General features: G+C 37.3%; 2 protein-coding genes across 13 annotated transcripts in view; one reads left to right on the forward strand and one right to left on the reverse strand.

Annotated features, from left to right (window-relative positions):
- HECTD1 (HECT domain E3 ubiquitin protein ligase 1) overlaps positions 1 to 21,394 on the forward strand; it is a 127,250-nt gene that overhangs the window by 100,231 nt on the left and 5,625 nt on the right. For 4 of the 11 annotated variants that reach the window (XM_036999303.2, XM_036999305.2, XM_036999307.2 and 1 more), the window contains 11 exons: positions 7,238 to 7,371; positions 8,177 to 8,299; positions 14,067 to 14,223; positions 16,178 to 16,400; positions 17,504 to 17,558; positions 17,776 to 17,958; positions 18,333 to 18,540; positions 18,625 to 18,710; positions 18,928 to 19,055; positions 20,679 to 20,880; positions 21,130 to 21,267. In XM_036999303.2, the coding sequence (XP_036855198.1) occupies positions 7,238 to 7,371; positions 8,177 to 8,299; positions 14,067 to 14,223; positions 16,178 to 16,400; positions 17,504 to 17,558; positions 17,776 to 17,958; positions 18,333 to 18,540; positions 18,625 to 18,710; positions 18,928 to 19,055; positions 20,679 to 20,880; positions 21,130 to 21,267 (1,637 nt within the window). The remainder of the gene's footprint in view (positions 1 to 7,237; positions 7,372 to 8,176; positions 8,300 to 14,066; positions 14,224 to 16,177; positions 16,401 to 17,503; positions 17,559 to 17,775; positions 17,959 to 18,332; positions 18,541 to 18,624; positions 18,711 to 18,927; positions 19,056 to 20,678; positions 20,881 to 21,129; positions 21,268 to 21,394) is intronic. The other 7 variants (XM_036999304.2, XM_073211405.1, XM_073211408.1 and 4 more) reach the window with 3 other exon arrangements.
- Positions 8,017 to 21,394, reverse strand: part of AP4S1 (adaptor related protein complex 4 subunit sigma 1) — a 75,031-nt gene continuing 61,653 nt past the window's right edge. The window contains exons 5-6 of one of the 2 annotated variants that reach the window (XR_012120574.1): positions 9,078 to 9,232; positions 8,017 to 8,285 (exon numbers count right to left, since the gene is read on the reverse strand). Coding sequence is in view for 1 of the 2 variants with exons in the window: in XM_036999315.2 (XP_036855210.1) it covers positions 8,241 to 8,285 (45 nt within the window). In the remaining variant the exon portion in view is untranslated. The remainder of the gene's footprint in view (positions 8,286 to 9,077; positions 9,233 to 21,394) is intronic. The other variant, XM_036999315.2, reaches the window with a different exon arrangement.

Consider the following 21,394-nt stretch of genomic DNA (forward strand, 5'->3'; position numbering starts at 1 on the left):
CTCAATTTTATTTGTTTCTTCTCTGATCTTTATTATGTCCCTGTGTCTGCTGACCTTAAGCCTCATTTGTTCTTCTTTTTCCAGTTTCAATAATTGTGTCATTAGAGTATTCCTTTGGGGTTGTTCTTCCTTCTTTAAATATGCCTGGATTGCTATATACTTTCCTCTTAAGACTGCTTCACTGCATCCCACAGTAGTTGGGGCTTTGTGTTGTTGTCATTTGTTTCCGTATATTGCTGGATCTCCATTTTAATTTGGTCATTGATCCATTGATTATTCAGGAGCATGTTGTTAAGCCTCCATGTGTTTGTGAGCCTTTTTGCTTTCTTTGTACAATTTATTTCTAGTTTTATACCTTTGTGGTCTGAAAAGTGGTTGGTAGGATTTCAATCTTTTAGAATTTACTGAGGCTCTTTTTGTGGCCTAGTATGTGGTCTATTCTTGAGAATGTTCCATGTGCACTTGAGAAGAATGTGTATCCTGTTGCTTTTGGATGTAGAGTTCTGTAGATGTCTATTAGGTCCATCTGTTCTAGTGTGTTGTTCAGTGCCTCTGTGTCCTTACTTATTTTCTGTCTAGTGGATCTGTCCTTTGAAGTGAGTGGTGTGTTGAAGTTGCTAAAATGAATGCATTGCATTCTATTTCCTCCTTTAATTCTGTCAGTATTTGTTTCACATATATTAGTGCTCCTGTATTGGGTGGATATATATTTATAATGGTTATATCTTCTTGTTCGACTGAGCCCTTTATCATTATGTAATGTCATTCCTTATCTCTTGTTACTTTCTTTGTTTTGAAGTCTGTTTTGTCTGATACTAGTACTGTAACACCTGCTTTTTTCTCCCTTTTGTTTGCATGAAATATCTTCTTCCATTCCTTGACTTTTAATTTGTGCATGTCTTTGGGTTTGAGGTGAGTCTCTTGTAAGCTGTATATAGATGGGTCTTGCTTTTTTATTCATTCTATTACTCTGTGTCTTTTGATTGGTGCATTAAGTCCATTTACATTTAGGGTGACTATTGAAAGATATGTACTTATTGCCATTGCAGGCTTTAGATTCGTGGTTACCAAAGGTTCAAGGTTAGCTGCTTTACTATCTTACTGTCTAACTTAACTTGCCTATTGAGCTATTATAAACACTGTCTGATGATTCTTTATATCTCTCCCTTCTTATTCCTCCTCCTCATTCTTTATATGTTGGGTGTTTTGTTCTCTGCTCTTTTTAGGCGTGCTCCCATCTAGAGCAGTCCCTCTAAAATACCCTGTAGAGGTGGTTTGTCGGAGGCAAATTCCCTCAACTTTTGCTTGTCTGGGAATTGTTTAATCCCTCCTTCATATTTAAATGATAATCGTGGTGGATACAGTATCCTTGGTTCATGGCCAGTCTGTTTCATTCCATTAAATATATCATGCCATTCTCTTCTGGCTTGTAAGGTTTCTTTTGAGAAGTCTGATGATAGCCTGATGGGTTTTCCTTTGTAGGTGACCTTTTTTCTCTCTCTGGCTGCCTTTAACACTCTGTCCTTGTCCTGGATCTTTGCCATTTTAATTATTATGTGTCTTGGTGTTGTCCTCTTTGGGTCCCTTCTGTTGGGAGTTCTGTGTGCTTCTGTGGTCTGAGCAACTCTTTCCTCCCCCAGCTTGGGGAAGTTTTCAGCAATTATTTCTTCAAAGACACTTTCTGTTTCTTTTTCTCTGTCTTCTTCTTCTGGTACCCCTATAATGCAGATATTGTTCCTTTTGGATTGGTCACACAGTTCTCTTAATATTGTTTCATTTCTGGAGATCCTTTTATCTCTCTCTGCATCAGCTTCTATGCGTTCCTGTTCTCTGGTTTCTATTCCATTAATGGCCTCTTGCGTCCCATCCATTCTGCTTGGAAGGCCTTCCAGAGATTGTTTTATTTCGGTAGTCTCCCTCTGTCCTTGCTCCTTTAGCTCTTGCATATTTCTCTGCAGGTCCATCAGCATGTTTATGATTTTTATTTTGAATTCTTTTTCAGGGAGACTGGTTTGGTCTGTCTCCGCAGTTCCTCTCTCTGGGGTTGTCTGGACTATTTTGGACTAAACTAAATTTTTCTGCCTTTTCATGTTGATAGCAGTGGCTGTAGGCAGGTAGTGGGTGTGTCAGCTGGGAGAAGAAAGTCCTTTACTGCTTGCTGGATGCCTTTCCCTTCTTCACTGCCTGTGTCAGTTACCTGCACTCCTGGAGCAGACACCGGGTTAATCCCCTAAGCCGCTGTGGGCAGGGTCACTGTCAGAGCAGTGCAGAGCCCTGTGGGGAGTGGCAGGCATGCCAGGTGCGCTCCCCTGTGAAAGTGGCACCCCTGCCGGGCAGGTGTGTCCCACTAGTGACTTTTGGGTCTGGCCTGGGCAGCTGTGCGTCGGGCTGGGATTCTGGTTGGCTGCTGGGGTTATGGCTGCTCCTGGGCTGCTCCGTTGCCGCTGGCTGTCACTGCCAGCACCCAGGCCTTTCTGGTGCCATTGCAGGTGCACGCAGGCCTCTTCCGTGCCCCTCTGTCGCTGTTGCCACTGGCACGCGCAGGCCAATTCCGGGCTGCTCAGTCGCTCTGCCATGGGCTCACACGGCCTCTCACAGGCTCCTCTGGTGCTGTGGCCGCCGTTGCGCGCGGGCCGCTCCTGGGTCACTTGGTAACTGCTGCCACGAGCTCACGTGAGCCTCTCCTGGGCCCCTATGGCACTGCAGCCGCCGGCACACGCGGACTGCTTCCAGGCCAGTCGGTCACAGCTGCCACTCCTGCTCCCTTCTAGCACTGCCGGTGTGACTGGGCTGCTCCCAGTCCCTCTAGCGCTGCCGCCCCGGGTGTGTGCTGCTGGTCTCCCACTACTGTGCTGCTGTGTCGGGGTCTGCGCCAGTTGGGGGAATGACTGGCAGGCTGCTTATTGCCATTAGGGGCTTCATCACTGCACTCCTGCCCAGGGTTTTAGGGTGCCTAAAGTTTCCCGGGATTCCCAGCTGTTGGCTAAGTGTGCCGGCCCAACTTTGTCCAGCTGTGGGGTCCCTGTCTCTTTAAGACTTGCAAAAAGCACTTGCTTTTCTTTTGCCTCAGGGGCACCGGTTGTGGGGATCTCCCCGCAGGTTTTGCTTTTCCATTTCTCTAATATCCAGCACCCTGTGCACCGTGTGTCTGTCCTCCGGGTGCGGATTTCTAGAGCTGGTTGTTTAGCAGTCCTGGGCTTTCACTCCCTCCCCATTCTGACTCCTTTCTTCCTTCCGGGTTCTTGGGTGGGGGGGCGTTTGGGTCCTGCTGGGCTGCGGCTTGTATCTTACCCCCTTCGTCTGATGTTGAGTTCTCACAGATGTAGATGTAGCCTGGCTGTTTTACTGTATCCACTGGTGTTTCTTTTAGGAATATTTGTATTTATTGTATTTTCATAAATATATATGTTTTCTGGAGGAGTTTTCCACTGAACTACTCATGCTGCCATCTTGGCTCTGCTTTCTGCTGGGTTTTTAACTTTGATTACAAAAGAATTTTTCCTTCTTGTAAATATTTTGCATCTTTGTAAAAGGTGGAAAAATTTCAGTGATATGAGGGGGTAATCAAAATTTCCCAATTATAAACAGATATCTAGGAACTTTGTGTATCATCCCTTTTTTTCTTTTGTTATTAAGGAAGTTTTATTAAAAGAACCATAACAAAAATATTTGACATCTGACACCCTATCAGAGGAGAACAGAAATGTAATAATGGGTTAATAAGCCTTGTGAAGTGATGTTTTCTTGTACACTGTAACGTAAGAGTAAAAACACTTCTGTGTCTCCTCTACTGCCAGTGTTCACAGAGTACGTCATCTCTGGTACCTCTAACTACCAAATGTGTGTGAAGTTTCCCATACCAGTCAGTTCTCAGACCAAACTGGGTGTCTTACACTTAGACTGTCACTGTTTGCCCACCTGGACACAGTGTTGGAACCCACAGGTTAAAGGCTCAGTGCCACAGCACCGCTCCTACCCCCTTCCATCAATGCTTATTCAAAGTCGAGGTTGTCATCTGTGCTTTTGCCCATTGGGCTGTAATACACATTGGAGGTTTCCACATTCCCCCTCCTCCAGTTCAATTAATTTACTAGAGTGGCTTACAGGACTCAGGAAAACATTTATTTACTAGATTACTAGTTTGTTATGAAAAGGATATAATTCAGGAACAAACCAGGTAGAAGAGAGGGATAGGGTGAGGTACGGAAGGGTCCCAAACACAGGAATTTCTGTCCCCTTTGAGTTTGAGGACCCTTCTGGCCTGTGCTTGTGTTTTTGTCCGCCAGCCTGGAAGTTTCCTGAATCTCATCCTCTGGGGTTTTTTTGAGGCTTCATGACTTAGGCACAGTTGTTTAAAGTGTTGGCCATTTGTGATTCAGCTCAGTCTAGAGCCTGTCTCATCCCCCCACAGAGGTCTTGGGGGTGGTGTAAAAGGTCCAGATTTCTAATCGGCAGCCCCATCCTCTGATTACTTAGGGGCTTTCCAGAATGTTCCTCATTGAAATTAACCAGCTTATGAATAACAAAAGACCCCTTTATTGTTCTTATCACTTAGGGAATTTCAAGGGTTTTAAGAGCTCAGTGCTCAGATGAAGACCAAGTACACATTTCTTGTTATAAATCACAGTATCACAACGATTATCAAGGTCTTTGGAAATAATTCCTTAACTAAGTAACATTCAAATTTTTCAAATTTATTTTTGTTTAGAAAGTTCTAGCTATACCATCTTTGCTTCTATGCTGTAGTCAGTGATAAAACTAATTGATTTAATTAAAATATGTTTCTAATCATCTTATTTTGTGTTACTAGAAAAGTAGAACTTTTTATAGAAAGAAAATACAGAAGATAAAAATCATCTCGACAGATACTGTTATCATTTGATCTAGATATTCTTTTTTTTTTTTTTACAAGAAAGAAATGTATCCTTTCCAGCTCTTTTTTCTCAGTAGTGAAAACATTTTGACATTGTTTTCTGGTTTTCTACAATATTTGAAATGGCTACCAAATATCCTAATTGATTATATGATCATTATTTAATAAATTCTGTATTTTGGACTTTTAAGTTATAACTTTTATTACCATAAACACTGTTATGAATGAGTATCTTGAATTGCATTATTGTGTATTTCCTTAGGCTAAATTCCTAAAAGAAATAATTGCTGTATTGTCTCCACAAATGTTGTATTCCCATCATTGTTGTGGAACACCCTTTATCATACATCCTTTATCTCATTGCCTCTTGCTTAAAAATTATTTTAATTTAAATATAAGAAAACTTATATCAAGATAGATTTTAAGTACTCTTTTTTTTATGTTTCATTTTAATATGTTTTCTTATTTTTTCTGAGAATATGGCCTCTCCTATTCCAAGCCAAGAATTGAGTCTGATGTTCCATGGTTTTAGGAAAATCATTACATGTCTCTGTGTCTACTTTATTTATTAAGTGTATATGTAGCAAAATGATGATGATGTTTAGACCAAAGTATTGTAAATTCATTGAATAAGCTATTTTCCACTTTAGTTTTTCTCATGGAAGCCCTTTGCCCCTTCCTACTCATTTTATGTTCACTTCAAGCTTTAGTTCTTGATCATGTGGAGGTCAAGAAGATTGTGGGCATTCTAGTGGGAAAAAATATTAAAGAGTTAGGGCTACTCGTTGCCTTTTAGAAACAGTTGTTAGATGATTACAGTTTCCTTTTCTACAATCCTAAAACTGGAGTGCTCTAAAAAGTTCTGCTGTGAAGGATCAGAAGAACATCTGCCTTATTAAAATAATTTCTACGTGTGCAAACTTTTAGTGTATTTCATTTTGGGACACATGATTGGATTCTGTGATAGGGCCAAATCTATGAAATATGTAGTTTTAAAAAATATTCTTGTGGTAAGATGAAAAAGGGAGATGAGTTTTAAAAAAGCCTCTGACTTCAGTGAATTGTTAACATGAGAGAATTTCAGTATATAAAGTTTGATTATTTTCTTTTTGAAATAAACCAAAAGTGGAATTACTTTGTGTACTACCACACTATGTTCATGAAAACCACCCCTAAATTGCAGGATGGTCTTTTCATATATTAGAAGTATTTCATCAAATTTAAGATGCCATTAGTTATAAAAGACACCATTATTTTATGTCACTAATGAAAAAAAGTTGCCAATTTACTGTGGATTGCCTTTGCTTACAAGATACATCCTGACTTCAGCATATTAAAGTGTTAAGGAATGTGTACCTGAGAAACTAAAGGCCTCTTTTTTCTACCCCCCCCCCCCCCCCCCCCCAGGAAAGGCATTGCATTTTTAGTCTTATGTAGTTATTACACTTCAAAAATATATTTGGTTCAGGAGCCTGCAGGTGTAAGTTTATACTAAATCATTATGAATTGTCTTCTGGGTGTTCTTTTGACAGTATATATTTCCTTTTTATCTGTAGAATTTGTTTTTCTTCAGGTCCAGTAAAAACTTGCATTTTAGTCTCATGATTCCTCTTCTCGTTCTCAGTTTTTATGAAGAGCAACCTGTCAGCATCTTCATTATGTGGGACAAGTAAATTTGACACAGTCTTTATTGGGAGGTCAGGGGAAGAAATCCTAACAAGGAAGGAGACTCAAGTTCAGTGAACTTTCTCTGTGTAAATAATATGAAAGATGGTGCATACATTATTTTATAGTACATAGGTACTAGCCTTATGTAATAATTGTCATTAATCTGCCAGGTCACATAGCCAAACCCAGCTCTCTCTGATTTAATGCTGTTTTTTTCCCTCATAAGATCTTCTATAATTTATATATGTATATTCATTTGTTTACTTTTTAAATGCCTTCCTTCCCTGCAAGCTCCATGGGACTCAGACCATGTTGATTTTGTTTGCAACTGTGTATACCTGGTACCTAACATAGTTCTTGGCGCAGAGTAGTACTAACAGATATTTGTTGACAAACAATGCCAAACTGTTCTCTTACCACCATATTATCCTTCCTTTGATTTATGTAGAGAATGATAGTGTGATTGTTATTTTTAACATAGCCCATATTGTTCACCTTCTGTATTGTGATTTTGTAGATTTGGATCTAATTTGTAGTCGTCCTTTTCTCCCCTGTTGTTTCCTGCCTGCCTGTGGCTTTTGCCAGTGTTACTCATCCTGTGCGTGGCCTTTATTCTGGGTCCTTCTGAATTTCCCCTTGGTTTTGTCAAGTTGTGTTACTTATGTTGAGAGTGAGATTATTGGTTTTGTTTTACAGATTTCCTTGACAGCTGCCGTGCCAGTACTCTGTTAGCTGAGCTAGACGATGACGAGGACTTGCCTGAGCCGGATGAGGAAGATGATGAGAATGAAGATGACAATCAGGAGGACCAAGAATACGAGGAGGTTATGGTAGAGAGGCATTTTCTTAACAAAGATAGGATGTTAAAAATTGAAATGAAGAGAGGAAGGCAAAGTCCTGGTTAAACTATGAAGCAAGGAAATATAGCATGTGTTTGATTCAGAAAAGCACTTTTAATCTGAGTGTTCATGATTCTCTTTTAAAAGAAAATAAGTTGGTTGTATATACAGTGCCACATGCTGATGTTTTAACAGGCTTTAAAATGTGAAGAATTGCACTGATCGTAAAGAATACCATTTTCATGATTCTCCCACAGTAATGAGAATTTTTTAGTACATACTGTTTTGCAAGCAGTATCTATGTTATCAGTCTTTACACAGAGCTGTGAGTGAGAGGCGTATGAAAAATAGTTTATCCTAATTAATCAGTTAAGCATAAAATTGAGACCCAAGCTTAGGCAGTATAACCCAGAATTCCCAATGTTTAACCACTGTGATTGTCTTTTTTTGCTGAAAATACTCCTTATTGTCATTTCTTGTATATTTTTTATTTCTCTTTATAAACTATTTCCAAAAATTTCATAACTTGAATTCTAATGGAGTGAACAACTCCAAGAAATGCTTTTAGTATATGTTGCTTAGGAAACACATAGTATATTAGCCTATTTCTTATGAAGGTTAGTATATGATACATGATGAATTTAAAACATTTAATATATAATTTCTGAAGATGGCTAATGAAGTTTTATAATGACAGCTTTGGAAGTAATATAGGTTGATAGTTCAGGTCAAGGCTGAATGTGGATATACGCAGGTCAAATAATTAGATGCGTCTCTTCACATATTTTTATTTCAGATTCTGAGACGTCCGTCACTACAGCGTCGTGCTGGCTCCCGCTCTGACGTAACTCACCATGCTGTCACCTCACAGCTGCCACAGGTCCCTGCTGGAGCTGGGAGCCGACCTATTGGGGAGCAGGTAATATCTTCATGTTTATTTTTTCTACTGTGTATTTTTTCCCTTTTCACAGTAAAACACAGACCAAAGTGCCTAGAAAAACATATAAGGGGGGAAGGGAAGGGGCAGGAAGCTACCAAATAGAGTTAACAAAACTTCCCCAGCTGCTTGGGCTCCATATTCTGGATAGAGTCCATGATTGCTCTTGCATAATGCACGTAAGAGTTTCTTATTTGAAACCACTTCATCTTGGCCTTTGGGTACCAATAAACATATACTAAAATGGTTAATATCTCTTGTTATAAGAGTTAATTTCAGCTAAGTATTCAAAGTCTGAGGGGCTGTGTATGTGTGTATATAAGTACATATATAATTGGTATTTAAAAATTACTACATTAGACATTTACAATATATACAATTCATTAATCTATTTTTTGGCTGATAGTAGAAATGAAGGAGAGCAGAAAATACTCCTTAAAAACCTCATACTTTGAAAATTTTAGAACATGCTAGTAGCAGAAGTAATAATACAATGAATCTACAAGAACCCATCATTTGACTTTAATAGTTATCAACATTTATTCAAATTTGTTAGACTTTTCTTTGTCTCATAGTAATTTAAAGCAGTTCCCAAGCATTATTATATCTATTTTCAGTGTAATTTAGTATGTAATACAATTTACATTCTTAAAAAAGCAACCTATTTAGAAGATTCAAGATGGCGGCATGAGAGGTGAGACAGAGAACTCCTCCCAAAACCACAAATAGTACGAAAATATAGTTAATTAATACAACTAACCTGAAAACAGCAACAGGAAAGAAGGCTGAACCAGACTGCAGACAGACCTCATGAACAGAGCAGGCCTCATGAAACAGAGCAGCAGCTCCACTCCCCTACGACCCCCAACCTCACTATAGGGACTGAACAGCTCCACAGACTTGAGCTTCCAGGCACTAGAGGGCACCACACAGAAATATGAAACGTCAAAAGAACCAGGTTCATACCAAAATATCACAAACCCCAAAAAAGTGCCAAATGAAACTGAACTCACCAATCTTCCTTAAAGAGAGTTCAAAATAAAAATCATAAACATGCTTATGGAGGTACAGAAAAATATTCAAGAACTCAGGAACAAATTTAAGATGGAGATTCAATCACTAAGAAATTCCGTATCTTAAATGAAACATTCAAAGGTGGGATTTAAAAGCAGATTAGATGTAGTAGAAGAGACAGTAAATGGAATAGAAATTAGAGAAGAGGAATACAAAGAAGCTGAGGCACAGAGAGGAAAAAGAATCTCTAAGTGTGAAAGAATATTGAGAGAACTGTGTGACCAATCCAAAAAGAACAATATTTGCATTATGGGGTGCCAGAAGAAGAAGAGAGAGAAAAAGGGATAGAAAGTGTCATTGAGGAGGTAATTGCCAAAAAATTCCCCAATCTGGTGAAGGAGATAGTCTCTCAAGCCATGGAGATGCACATATCTCCCAATACAAGGGACCCAAGGAGGACAACACCAAGACATATAATAATTAAAATGGCAAAGATCAAGGTTAAAGACAGACTTTTAAAAGCAGCTAGAGAGAGAAAAATGAACACGTACAAAGGAAAACCCATCAGGTTATCTATCATCAGACTTCTCAAGAGAAACCTTACAGGCCAGAAGGGAGTGGCATGATGTATTTAATGCAATGAAGCAGAAGGGCCTCGAACCAAGAATACTCTATCCAGCAAGATTATCATTTAAATTTGAAGGAGGGATTAAACAATTTTCAGATAAGCAAAAGCTGAGAGAATTTACATCATCCCACAAACCATCTCTACAGTGCATTTTGCAGGGACTCCTATAGATGGAAGTATTCCTAAGGCTAAATACATGTCACCCAAGGGATAGACAGAGGGTACAGAATATGATTCATAACATACAAAGAATGGAGGAGGAAGAAAAAGGAGGGGGGGAAAAAAGAACCTTTAGGTTGTGTTTGTAATAGCACACAAAGTGAGTTAAATTAGACTGTTAGATAGTGAGGGAATTACCCTTGAGCCTTTGGTAACCACGAATCTAAAGCCTGAAGTGGCAATAAGTACATACCTATTGATAATCACCCTAAATGTAAATGGTCTGAATGCACCAGTCAAAAGACACAGAGTCACTGAATGGATAAAAAAACAAGATCCACCTATATGCTGCCTACAAGAGACTCACTTCAAACCCAGAGATGTACACAGACTGAAAGTAAAGGGATGGAAAAATATATTTCATGCAACTAATAGGGAGAAAAAAGAAGGAGTTGCAGTACTTGTATCAGACAAAAGAGACTTCAAAACAAAGAAAGTAACAAGAGACAAAGAAGGACATTACATGATAAAGGGGTCAGTCCAACAAGAGGATATAACTATTATAAATACTTGTGCACCCAACACAGGATCACCTACATATGTGAAACAAATACTAACAGAATTAAAGGAGGAAATAGAATGCATTGCGTTCATTTTAATAGACTTCAATCCATCACTCACTCCAAAGGACAGATCAACCAGACAGGAAATAAGTAGAGACAGAGGCACTAAACAACATAGTAGAACAGATGGACCTAACGAACATCTACAGAACACTCCATCCAAAAGCAACAGGACACACATTCCTTTAAGATCGGGAACAAGACAAGGATGCCCACTCTCCCTGCTTTTATTCGTACTGGAGGTCCTAGCCACAGCCATCAGAAAAAACAAAGAAATAAAAGGCATCCAGATTGGCAAGGAAGAAGTTAAGCTGTCCCTGTTTGCAGATGACATGATATTGTACATAAAAAACCCTAAGGAATCTACTCCAAAACTACTAGATTTAATATGTGAATTCAGCAAAGTTGAAGGATACAAAATTAATACACAGAAATCTGTTGCATTCCTATACGCTAACAATGAGCTAGCAGAAAGAGAAATCAGGAAAACAGTTTCATTCACAGTTGCATCAAAAAGAATAAAATACCCAGGAATAAACCTAACCAAGGAAGTGAAATACCTATACTCTTAAAAGTACAAGACACTCATGAGAGAAATTAAAGAGGTACCAATAAATGGAAACACATCCCATGCTCACGGATAGGAAGAATTAATATTGTCAAAATGGCCATCCTGCCTAAAGCAATCTACAGATTCAGTGCAGTTCCTATCAAAATACCAACAACATTCTTCAATGAACTAGAGAAAATAGTTCTAAAATTCATATGGAATCACAAAAGACCCCAAGTAGCCAAAGCAATCCTGAGAAGGAAAAATAAGTGAGGGGGATTATGCTCCTGGACTTCAAGGTCTACTACAAAGCCACAGTAATCAAGACAATTTGGTACTGACACAAGAACAGACCCATAGACCAATGGAACAGCCTTGAGAGCCCTGATATAAACCCAAGCATATATGACCAATTAACATACGATAAAGGATTGGTTTAATGTATGTTTATACAATGGGGTAATGACAGCCTCTTCAACAGCTGGTGTTGGCAAAACTGTACAGTTACATGTAAGAGAATGAAATTGGATTATTGTCTAACCCCATACATAAAAGTAAACTCCAAATGGATCAAAGACCTGAATGTAAGTCATGAAACCATATAACTCTTAGAAAAAACAGGCAAAAATCTCTTGGACATAAACATGAGCGACTTTTTCATGAACATATTTCCCTGGGCCAGGGTAACAAAAGCAAAAATGAACAAGTGGGACTATATCAGAGTGAAAAGCTTCTGTACAGCAAAGGACACTTTCAGTAGAACAAAAAGACATCCTACAGTATGGGAGAATATATTCATAAATGACAGATCTGATAAGGGGTAGACATCCAAAATATATAAAGAGCTCACGCACCTCAACAAACAAAAAGCAAATAAGCCAATTAAAAAATGGGCAGAGGAGCTGAATAGACACTTCTCCAAAGAAGAAATTCAGATGGCCAACAGGCATATGAAAAGATGCTCCACAACACTTATCATCAGAGAAATGCAAATTTAAACCACAATGAGATATCACCTCACATCAGTTAGGATGGCCACCATCCAAAAGACAAATAACAACAAATGTTGGCAGGGTTGTGGAGAAAGGGGAACCCTCCTACACTGCTGGTGGGAATGTAAATTAGTTCAACCATTGTGGAAAACAGTATGGAGGTTCCTCAAAAAACTAAAAATAGAAATACCATTTGGCCCAGGAATTCCAGTCCTAGGAATTTACCTTAAGAATGCAGCAGCCCAGTTTGAAAAAGACACATGCACCCCTATGTTTATTGCAGCACTATTTACAATAGCCAAGAAATGGAAGCAACCTAAATGTCCATCAGTAGATGAATGAATAAAGAAGATGTGGTACATATACACAATACAATATTATTCATTCATAAGAAGAAAAAACAAATCTTACCATTTGCAACAATATGGATGGAGCTAGAGGGTATTATGCTCAGTGAAATAAGCCAGGCGGAGAAAGACAAGTACCAAATGATTTCACTCATCTGTGGAGCATAAGAACAAAGCAAAAACTGAAGGTACAAAACAGCAGACTCACAGAAACCAAGAATGGACTAACAGTTCCCAAAGGGAAAGGGATTGGGGAGGGTAGGGGGAAAGGGTTCATTATGATTAGCACATGTAATGTGGTGGGGGGACACAGGGAAGGCAGTAGAGCACAGAGAAGACAAGCAGTGATTCTATAGTATCTTACTATGCTGATGGACAGTGATTGTAAAGGGATAATGTGGTGGGGACTTGATAATAGGGGGAGTCTAGTAACCACATAATGTTGTGCATGTAATTGTACATTAATGATAACAACAACAACCAAAGGCAACCTATTTAGAAATAATTATAGGTTCATAGGTTCACAGGAAATAACAAAGATAGTACAAGGAGGTCTTATGGGCCCTTTGCCCAATTTCTTCAATGGTTACATCTACATAATTATGGTCCTATATCAAAACCAGAAAATGGGCATTGGTTTAATGTATGTTTATGGTTCTTTATCATATTTTTTAATTGAAGTATCAAATAATACAATGTTACATTGGTTTCAAAATGTACAACACAGTGGTTCAGCATTTGCCCATTTTTAAATCCTTACCCCCTCTAGTGCAGTCACTGTCTATCCACATAGAAAGATGTTACAGAATCATTAACTGCATTCTCCATGCTGTATTACCATCCCTGTGACCAGCTTACATTGTGATTGTGAATTTTTGTGTCCCTGTAATTATGCCCCTCACTCACTGGCCCCAGCCCATCCCCCTTTGTCTAGTCACTTCGTAGTGTCTCTGAGTCTACTGCTCATAGACTTTCTTTTCTAACTATATATAACTATGTTAGTTGGTATTTGTTAAAATTAAATTACTGTTTTGTTCCTTCTGTTCTGCTTTGTTTTTATATATCACAAATAAGTGAAATCATATGGTATTTGTATTTCTCTGCCTGGCTTTTTTCACTGAGCATAATACCCTCTAGATCCATCCATGTTATTCATGGATGTCAGGAATAATGTCAGGATTTCTTTTCTTATTATGGCTGAATTATTTATATGTACCACATCTTGGTTCTTTATCATTATCACATGTAGATTTGTGTAACTCCCACTCAGGCAACTTACTTTTGATAACTGTAAGTCATTGTACCCTTACCTGTTGGAAGAGTGTAGCAGCTATAGAGAAGTAACTTATACTTCATTGTAATAGATAACACATCACTTCTGCAGTAATGAGAAGCTTTACCTTGTAACGTCTGTATGGGAAATTTTATTTGACTAGGAAGAAGAAGAGTATGAAACTAAGGGAGGACGCCGGAGAACGTGGGATGATGACTATGTGCTAAAGCGCCAGTTCTCTGCTCTGGTTCCTGCCTTTGACCCCAGGCCTGGTCGTACTAATGTCCAACAGACGACGGATCTAGAAATCCCACCCCCAGGTATAGTGCATTTTATTTTGTGGTCTAATTTTAATGGATACCAAATAAGATGATACATGCAGTTAGAAAAGTAAAGTGATACTTGTATATGCAAGTCATAAATACAAATTTTCAGGAAAAACTACTAGCCACAAGTCTTGGGGGGAAAAAAAGATTTTTTTTTAAGGAGCCAATTACAGTATTTAAAAACGCTGTGTTTTGTATTTGTATAGTTTTTAAAGCAAGGCCTCATTTAAAGATAGATAACTTGTATTCTGTTTTATACTGGATCAAAATTGCAGAGGAGTATTTCTAGTCATCTTTTTCTTTGAAAAGCTATATAATGGTTTTAGTTACAGCCACTGGAGTTAGTCAGCCTATGTGGCACCTCTGTCTCTTTTAAATCTGTTTTTGCGTGGTCAGCACACTAATGGCCCCCCAAAGATATATAGGTCCTAAACTCCAAAATCCCTGAATATGTTACCGTAACATGACAGAGGAAACTTTGTGTATGTGATTAAATTAAGGATCTTGAGATGGGGAGCTACTCCTGGATTGCCTGGGTGAGCTCAGTATAATCACCAGTGTTCTCATAATAGGAAGACTTGAGGGTCAGTGTCAAAGGAAACTGGCCAGTGGGAAACAAGATCCGAGAGGTGAAGCCCCATGACCCAAGCAGTATGGGCAGCCTCTAGATTCCAGAACAGGGAAGGAAACAGTCTTCTCCAGAGCCTCCAGAGGAACAAAGCCCTGCCCATCCATTTTAGATTTCTGACTGCTAGAGCTGCAAGATGATACATTTGTGTTGTTTTAGACCACCCAGTTTGTGGTTATTTGTCACAGCAACAATAGGAAACTAATACACAAGGCAAATTACCTGATCTGTGACAGCCTCAATTTTCTCATCTGTTACATAGGGAAAAGAATTCCCTGTTTGACAGTGTACTTAACAGGGTTAAATGAGGTCAACTATCTAAAGTGCTAAGCATGGTACCTGCTGTGTGCCTCAATGAATGGCAACTGTTGTAATCAGTATATTATCCTTAATGAAGACTTAAATGTTGATAAGGTGTGGAATGTACTTTTTACTGGATAGAAAGATACCTGTATTAAATGTGAAGGTAGGTACACTTTGTGGTATAATGATTTATGGTAAGAATGGGTATAGGCTGAATCAAGATGTTCCAAGGTCCCTTCAATAAAGAAAACCTATTCTAGGGAGTATAAATAAGTATGGGTTTTCTGTAGAGCTCTTTGACATGTATTTCATATTTTCTGATAAAGTGTTTTTACTACTAGAAATTTATCCTGAATAAATTTAGCACAGATTTGTATACATTGATGACTACAGAAATTATATTGTCAAAAAATTGGAAATTACCTTTCTTTTGTCTTACAATAGGGGTATGGTTCAGTTAAGGTACAATGGAATGTCATGCAGTGAATCAAATAATACATTAGAAGACTGTCACAAAATGTGGAGAAGATTACTAACCTAACAAGAATACACCACCGAATACACTATGAACCTGATCACATGTGCACGCACACGTGTGGGTGTGGGTGTGTGGGTGGGTGTGTATGTGTTTACCTCACAAACTGCTCATTTATTGTGAGCAAAAGGTTGGCAGGTAATTGACCAGAGTATGTGGTTTTCTCTGAATGTACAATTACAAATAGTTTTAGTTTCTCATTTATAAAAATAAAATGTTTCTGAAATATTCATAGTTATGCATGTGTACTTAGAGTTAGAGATCTATATCATATGCATAAATTCTACTTTAGTACTGTCTTTAACCTAGGTGTAACTTCATTTTAAAAATAAATGTTGAAGCTAGGGGAGTCTTAAACAGGCAATGTCTTTAGCTAACATATGGCAGAAATGCTCTGGTTTCATGTCGCCTTGTCTCACTGCGGCATTCTTTCTGGGTCGCTCCTTTCAGGGTGCTTGTTCTCACGTCTTCTGTATTTTCAGGAACACCTCATTCAGAGCTTTTGGAAGAAGTTGAATGTAGTCCGTCACCTCGATTAGCCCTCACTTTGAAAGTAACAGGTCTTGGAACAACTCGTGAAGTTGAATTGCCTCTCACTAATTTCAGATCAACCATTTTTTACTATGTACAAAAATTGCTTCAATTGTCCTGCAATGGCAACGTGAAATCAGATAAACTTCGGCGTATTTGGGAGCCAACATACACGTAAGACATTTCAATTTAATGTTTTAAGTAGATGTTTTCATAGTATATGAGCCCAGAAGCATTGTATTTCTGTGTTTTGGACTTTAGGAAAAGAAAATATTTGGTTCTTGTTCTTTTGTTTTACAGGAACAGATAATAGCATTTCTGACTTTTGATGTAGATAAGTTAAGGTTTACAACTGGAAGGAACGTCAGAAATACTCTGAACTAGTTGCTTATATCATAATTATTGAACTCCTGGGGATTTCCTATTAAGTACTAAATATTTTCTATTTTTTGTTTTGCGGTCTGTGACTTAAACCTGCCTTTCTTTGGTCATTCACTCAACTCATTCAACAAATAATTATCAGTGACCTTGGGCAAATTTATTAGCATGTTGGTGCCTTTCCTAATCTGTAAAATGAGAGTGGTTGTGAGGAAGCAATGAATTAATATACATAAAATGTTTTTAGTGTTGTCTTGGATGTAGAAAATACTTAGTATTACCTATAATAATAATAATACAAATGAATATAATTTAATAATATAAATGAATAATAAATTATAATCATGCTTATATAACTTTATGTTGCTGGTGTTCTCTTAACATCACTGATAATCTCGTATAATGTCCAGTAATGTAGCACCTTTCGAGATGGAGGAGAAGGTCATCATGGCATTCCCCCTTCTTCAGTGTTTATGGAAATTTCATATTTGATCTCAGCTGCCTTATGTGAAGCACTCTGGGCCTTGTTATTCTTATCTTTTTGTTCTGCCTAGAAACAGAAGCAAACCATTCCTCATCTCATTTTATTTTTACAGTATATAAAAGTTATAACACATGATACAGCATATAATTTCTTATCTTTAAAAATTCTAGGTTTGATGTGTTTTCTTTGCAATAATTTATAACCATAACTTTTTCAGGAATATGGTTTCTGCTACTTTGTCTTATTTGTAATGAATTAATATTTTTTCTTATAAATTCTGAGTTCTGTGTTTGATGTATGCATATGGCTAATGAGTGACATCATTCATATATTTTTTAAAGAATTGATGCCTTACTGGAAATAACCAAAAATCATTTGATTTATAAATTAACTTGAATAATATCTTCATGTTTAGAATCATGTACAGAGAAATGAAGGATTCTGACAAAGAAAAGGAAAATGGAAAAATGGTAAGTTATTTTTAGAAAATGGGCTTTGGCTATTTAGGGAAAAAGAAAAGATAAAAACTAACAATGTTTCAATTGAACATTTCAGAGAAAAATCACTAACATGGAATTCTTTAGATTAGGTTAAGTGCATGATTTTAAAGCTACTGTATGTAATGCATGTAAAATAGCGTGGACTTTATAATCAGGAAAGGCCAACATTTGGTTTTTCCTGTTGTAGGGCTGTTGGTCTGTAGAGCATGTGGAACAGTACCTTGGCACTGATGAATTACCAAAGAATGACTTGATAACCTACCTGCAGAAGAATGCAGATGCCGCTTTCCTGCGCCACTGGAAATTAACTGGCACTAATAAAAGTATTAGGAAAAACAGAAATTGTTCTCAGCTCATAGCTGCATATAAGGTATACATTGGCATCAAAACACTATTTTAATTGGGAATGGCTTCGTGCTTTGTTTGCAGCTTTTAAAGATTCTTAAGGAAGAATCATTGGGATACAAAAAAAATGAGGTTGAATTAACATTGTTAATATGTCACTGCTAAATTTCATATGTGGTTTATGGTATTGGATCTAAGTACATAGTTTTAACTGGCTTATAGTGGTCATATTTTATTTGGGAATTTCAGTGGTTTAGAACATACTGATTTTCAACTGTTTTTATTTAAAAGAAGACAGCTCTTCAAAAAATTCCAGCCATTTCAAAGTAATACTGATAGGATGATGTATCTCTTCTTGAAAATGTGATTAATGGCTAGTTTTGCTAATTGTTTCTATAGGATTTTTGTGAGCATGGAACAAAGTCTGGATTAAACCAGGGTGCCATTTCTACTCTTCAAAGTAGTGATATTCTTAATTTGACAAAAGAACAACCTCAGGCCAAAGCAGGCAATGGACAGAATTCTTGTGGAGTGGAAGATGTCCTTCAGCTTCTGCGTATTCTGTATATAGTTGCAAGTGACCCTTATTCAAGAATATCCCAAGAAGGTGTGTAGGAAGCCTTGTTTCACTTCTTTGGCATTTTAAAGAGCTAGTCAGTTTATATACTTACTAATTTTATTACTTTTACAGAAAGTGATGAGCAGCCTCAGTTTACTTTTCCACCAGATGAATTCACTAGCAAAAAAATCACAACAAAAATTTTGCAGCAGATTGAGGTAATAAAATCAGACAGCTGAACTCTAAACTGTACTTCTTGGACTTTCAAAGTATTGCCTCTCCTTCCTTTTCTACCTTCCACCATGTCTTATCTGTTCTGATTCAGTGATTTGGGCCATATCATCCATTACATTCACTTCTTTCATTACATTTCAGAATTGACTCCTTTTTGTCTTTTTTAATGATTGCCTTAAGACATTATTTGTTCATTTGCAGGAACCACTAGCATTGGCAAGTGGAGCTCTGCCAGATTGGTGTGAGCAATTAACCAGCAAGTGTCCTTTTCTAATACCATTTGAAACTAGACAGCTTTATTTCACTTGCACAGCATTTGGGGCGTCAAGGTAGGAAATGCATCTTTTTATAAATTTCTAGAATAAATAATACTTTTATGTTATGTAAGCTCAAAATGTACAACTATATATCAAGACTGATGGAGGGAAAATTTTATCTTTCTTATAAAGAGTTGTCAACATTTAAACATTCTTTTGTTTCCAGTTGTATATATGCTCTTAGAATATAGTGGACCCTTGCACAATGCAAGGTTAGGGGTTGCCAATACTCTCCCCTTGTAATTGAAAATCCAGATATAGTATTTGACTCCTCAAAATCTTAAGTACTAATAATCCTACTGTTGACTGGGAATCCTTACCGATAACATAAATAGTCATTTAACACATTTTGCATGTGATATGTATTATATATGGTATCTTTAGAGTAAACTAAGCCAGAGTAAAGAAAAATATTCTATCAAATGGTTGCAAATCCCTGAAAAAATTTCCAATGTATTTATTGAAAAAAAAATCTGTGTATAAGTAGACCCATGCAGTTCAAATCCATGTTGTTCAAGGGTCAGTTGTAGTGTGGATTGAATCTCTTGGAGTGTGGAGTAGAGTACTGTGTTTTCATCATCTAGCATTTATTGTACAGTTTTAAGTAGTTTAAATCAATTATTAGTTGCAAAAATTCTTAGTAATACCAAATTAAAAGTTTGCAAATAGCTTTGATAACACTAAAATAGATCTTCTTGCATACATTATATATATATATAGTGGCAGGAATTTCTGGCAGTTTTGTTCTCTGCTCTACGTGCAGTTTCTAAAGCAGTGCATAGCCAATTGTAGGTGCTCAATAAATACTTGTTGAATGATTGAGTACCCAGGGTACTTTCAAAGTAGATTAAAAAAATTGTAATTTAAAATGGAGCTGTTTCCTTCCCCAGTAAGTTACTTGATGGTATTATTTCATACCATTTATAAAGCATCTGTACATGTGGAACTACTAGCCTGTTGTGATAAATGTCGTTGGTTATGATTTCTGTTTTATAGTTGAGGAAGTTGACTCTCAAAGAACATAGCTAATTGGTCTGAGACTACAAAAACATTGTAGCACACATGAGAGTAGATCTTTCATCCTTTTATTCCTAGTTCATGTTTTTTCTCTTACCCTAGGAGGATTAGCTCTGTGTTGTTAAAAAGAAAATACTTTTATATGTCGTTATATTTTACACTTTTCAAAAAAGTTTTTTAATTTTTTAAACACTTTTTATTATGCTATTTTAATGGTGGCTTTCAGTTCATATGATAGTAATAAAGATAGCTTAATCGTTTTTTAATATCTCTAATAGTCAGGAATTGTTGCCTGTTTTTATGTAGCATGAGTTTGTATTTTTAAGTGTTGTGTGGGGTTGGGCTGAAGACCTTTATTTTGATGTATTAATTGCTAAAGTAAAGAAGGGGAACATAGACTAGGTACTTTATCAACTTGTTTACGGAAGATTACAATAAAAGCGGTTTATATATTTTAACTTGAGTGGAAGCAATAATTTACGCAACAAAAATACCACTTTTAATCAACTGATAAAATGCTTCTTTAAAAAACTTCTTGAACCTTTGGATTATGATGCTGCTTTAGTAGTACACTTAACAGTTGTATGCTACAGCTACATTGGTATTTTTCCATTTCAGAGCAATAGTGTGGTTACAGAACCGACGTGAGGCCACTGTGGAAAGAACGCGGACCACAAGTAGTGTCAGGCGAGATGACCCTGGGGAGTTTCGAGTTGGTCGTCTCAAGCACGAAAGAGTAAAAGTCCCGCGCGGCGAATCACTGATGGAATGGGCTGAAAATGTCATGCAAATACATGCAGACCGGAAATCAGTTCTTGAGGTACCTCGTACCTAATTTATTTCAGTGTGCAGGAATGACAACTGAACATTGTATAGAAATCACATTACATAGAGGAATTTCTCTGCCTTTAGGAAAACTAGAATAAGACTTCTCTGTTGCTTATAATATATTATACTGCTGCTATAAAAAAGGTATCTTATTGGACTTGATTTTTTTAAGAATGGGATCATTAAAAAATATTTTTGAACTCACCTTTTTCCCCCCTTAATTTATTTCTTCATATTTTAGGTTGAATTTTTAGGAGAAGAAGGAACTGGCCTAGGCCCTACATTAGAGTTTTATGCTCTGGTGGCAGCAGAATTCCAGAGAACTGATTTGGGAGCTTGGCTTTGTGATGATAACTTTCCAGATGACGAATCCCGTCATGTAAGATTCCTATTTTATGATTTGATTTGTGATTCTGCTTTTAGAAAGTATTAAAAATAGGCTATACTTTCTGAGCACAAGCTAGATTTTCTGACTTTTTTTATTGAATAATCTTGATACTATTAAA

This window comes from Manis javanica, chromosome 8 (assembly GCF_040802235.1).
Source record: "Manis javanica isolate MJ-LG chromosome 8, MJ_LKY, whole genome shotgun sequence".
NCBI classification, from domain to species: Eukaryota; Metazoa; Chordata; class Mammalia; order Pholidota; family Manidae; genus Manis; species Manis javanica.